This window comes from Etheostoma spectabile, chromosome 13 (assembly GCF_008692095.1).
Source record: "Etheostoma spectabile isolate EspeVRDwgs_2016 chromosome 13, UIUC_Espe_1.0, whole genome shotgun sequence".
NCBI classification, from domain to species: Eukaryota; Metazoa; Chordata; class Actinopteri; order Perciformes; family Percidae; genus Etheostoma; species Etheostoma spectabile.
The window spans coordinates 25416951-25420509 of record NC_045745.1 but is presented as its reverse complement, the minus strand read 5'-3'; the positions used below and the strand labels follow the sequence as shown (position 1 = coordinate 25420509).

The 3559-nt window shown below is 39.1% G+C and overlaps 1 protein-coding gene across 1 annotated transcript in view; it reads left to right on the top strand.

Annotated features, from left to right (window-relative positions):
- The window catches only part of casr (calcium-sensing receptor), a 5924-nt gene that overhangs the window by 441 nt on the left and 1924 nt on the right, over window positions 1–3559 (top strand). The window contains exons 2-4 of the mRNA XM_032532891.1: window positions 1–269; window positions 527–1366; window positions 1454–1684. The exon at window positions 1–269 is cut by the window's left edge and continues 38 nt beyond it. Coding sequence (XP_032388782.1) covers window positions 1–269; window positions 527–1366; window positions 1454–1684 — 1340 coding nt within the window. The remainder of the gene's footprint in view (window positions 270–526; window positions 1367–1453; window positions 1685–3559) is intronic.

The following is a 3559-nucleotide window of genomic DNA, read 5'->3' as shown; positions in this document are numbered from 1 at the left end:
TTTTTGCGATTGATGAGATAAACAACAGCAGTACTTTCCTGCCCAACATCACCCTTGGCTACAGGATCTTTGACACATGCAACGCAGTGTCAAAAGCCCTGGAGGCTACGCTTAGTTTTGTCGCCCAAAATAAGATTGACTCCCTGAATTTAGATGAATTTTGTAATTGCACTGATCACATTCCAGCAACAATTGCAGTCGTAGGAGCAGCTGGATCAGCAGTCTCCACAGCAGTTGCAAACCTACTGGGTCTTTTTTATATTCCTCAGGTAAGTAACTGAACAGTATCGGTGCCACATCAACACTTGAGCAAATGTCACATGGCAACCCTGTATCCTAAAAATGATGTGTACCTAAAATTAATTGGCAGTGGATAACCCATTTTACAGGAAACCTGTAATGTAATGCCACCTGGATGACGTGTTTTATCAACAAAATGAAGAAAAAAATGTTATATTAAATAAAGATTAATAATGCAAGAAACAATAAAAACCTGATAGATTACCTTCAATCTTTACCGTTTCAGATCAGCTATGCCTCTTCTAGTCGCCTACTGAGCAACAAGAAACAGTACAAGTCCTTCATGAGAACCATTCCAACCGATGAGTACCAGGCCACAGCCATGGCAGACATCATTGAGTACTTTGAGTGGAACTGGGTCATTGCTGTGGCCTCAGATGACGACTATGGTCGCCCAGGAATCGAAAAGTTTGAAAAGGAGATGGAGGAGCGAGACATCTGCATTCACCTTAATGAGCTTATTTCTCAGTACTTTGAGGATCATGAAATCCAAGCGCTGGCTGACAGGATTGAGAACTCAACAGCAAAAGTCATTGTTGTATTTGCCAGCGGTCCAGATATTGAGCCTTTAATCAAAGAGATGGTGAGGAGAAACATCACAGATCGTATCTGGTTAGCCAGTGAAGCGTGGGCTAGCTCTTCTCTTATTGCTAAACCAGAATATCTTGATGTTGTGGCAGGTACAATTGGCGTTGCTTTGAAGGCAGGACGTGTATCTGGCTTTAGAGAGTTCCTACAAAAGGTCCAACCAAAGAGAGACAGTCATAACGAATTTGTCAGGGAGTTTTGGGAAGAAACCTTCAACTGTTATCTGGAAGACAGTCCGAGACAGCGAGAAAGTGAGAATGGCAGCACTAGTTTCAGGCCTTTGTGTACTGGTGAGGAAGACATCACGAGTGTTGAGACTCCGTACCTGGACTATACACACCTTCGTATCTCCTATAATGTGTATGTTGCAGTTTATTCTATTGCACAGGCCCTGCAGGACATCATCACTTGCACACCTGGACATGGACTCTTTGCCAACAATTCCTGTGCAGATATAAAGAAAATGGAAGCATGGCAGGTAAAATGTTGCACATTTACCCCAAAGGAAAGCAATGAAATGCCTAATCATTTGCTAGTTTGACCCATATGTATGTTTGTGTCGCAGGTACTGAAGCAGCTCAGACATTTGAACTACACCAACAGTATGGGGGAAAAGATGCACTTTGATGAGAACGCAGACATGGCAGCAAACTACACCATTATAAACTGGCACAGGTCTGCTGAGCATGGCTCTGTGGTGTTCGAGGAGGTCGGATACTACAACATGCACATTAAGAGAGGAGCCAAACTGTTTATTGAGAAGACAAAGATTTTGTGGAATGGATACAGTTCTGAGGTCAGTCAAACTGTTCTGTAGAGGATGTTCCTATTAATGTTTTCAGTTTTTCCCCTATGTATTTTTCAGTTTCCTGGCACAATCTACTTAGAATTATATAAAAAGGTAATCCTTGCAAGGAAGGACATGTACATTATTACAATCCCTGCAGGGCCCCATTCCCCTTTAAATTTATGGTTAAATGATTTTGGCACTTGGGCTAACAATGCAACTTCTATTTGCATTAAAGCTGCATCAACAGGATTTTATGTCCACTTGGGGGCAGCAAAACTAGCTATAAGTACAACAGTCTGTACTATCACCTTGTCAAATGGTTTTGGCAAACATGTTAATCAAATATTTGCTTATATTAATTGCTAGTTGCTAACTTTGGCTGTCTTGGCAGGAATATAGTGTTTTTATAACTGCTGTAAACAAGTTGATAAGAGTAGTGAGAGTGAACCAAACAATAAGTGTGAGGGTCATAAAACCAAAACAATAAGAAGAAAGATGCTAAAACACTTTGTAGAGCTGAGGAAGGGAATGGCAGAGTTGTCTGGAAATTCTCTGGGTTTTTAACCACTACTACGTGACTGCCTTTGCATTCTATATGGTGATTTGACCAATTGTTCAGTGCAGCTTTAAGTTGCCATTAGGAAATGGCCCACGTTGTATTAATCATCTTGCAATCTCGTGGATTTTTGTTCTTCCAATACATGTATAAATCAATATATTAAAAAGTACACAATGTATTGTTATGTTCCAGAAGCCGCTTATAATTTTTTGTACTTTGCCATTACAAAGTCCATCAATCTACAGTTTTAAAAATCATTCATTCAAAATGTGCATAACCAATTAACTCCAAAAACTCCTTAAAGTTTTATACATATACTGCCAACAATGATTGTTTGATTTGATTCTGGAGATTAAATGTTGTAAAAGTTTTGAAATATGTCATAAACTGAAGCCACAGTGAAGGTTTTGTAATATGTAGCTATAGTACAAACATGTCCTAACTTTTAAATGTGCAGTCTGTGTCAAGCTCCAGGGAATTGAGGACCCAAAGGCAGAGATTAGGCAGGCAGGATGGCAGGAGAGAGTTTATCAGAGGATTTATACGCAAAAAAAGGGAAGCACAAAAAGGGATTCAAAAATGCTGAAACAAAGTTTAAAAAAAAATAAAAAATCCAAAAAGTCCAAGAGAAAAGGAAAACCAAAAACAAGAACACAAAAACAGGAGCACATAGACAGGGGAAAACTCACAGAGAAATAAAGATTGCAGGGAAGAGTCCAAACGCTGACCAGCCGACAGGAACAGACAAACCAAACACAAAGACCTGACAAGAGACAAGGGGAAGACAAAGACTAAATACACAGGGTAGGCAGGGGACACAAGGCCTGGGAAACAGGTGAACAACATCAGGCAATCACGGGGGTGGGAAAACACAGGAAGTAAAACTAGACAAGACAAGACAGAAAACCAGAACATCCAGAACATATCCAAGACAAGACAGAAAACCATAACACCAGATAAGAATAGAACATAAAACAAAGCAAAATACATAAATCCTAACAGTCTGTATAGAACTGGTGTTTTCTTCAAACACAATTTCTACTATGAACAAATTGTTTCATTTCAGAATTGAATCTGTAAATTTTAAATGTTGGTGAATGTTTTAACTTTCAACTTAATTGTCATGATGTATTTATAATTTAGTCTGCATACAAAAGAGTTTAGTTAGTTAGTTAGTTAGTTCATGTGTATTGTCCCCATAGGGAAATTAGGTTGCAGTAAAAGATCACATCACATGGTATTCAAAGGCAAGGAGGAAGAAAAAAAACACAACATATGTACACCACCACTCATACCATAAATTAAAGTAATATGAAGAGGGG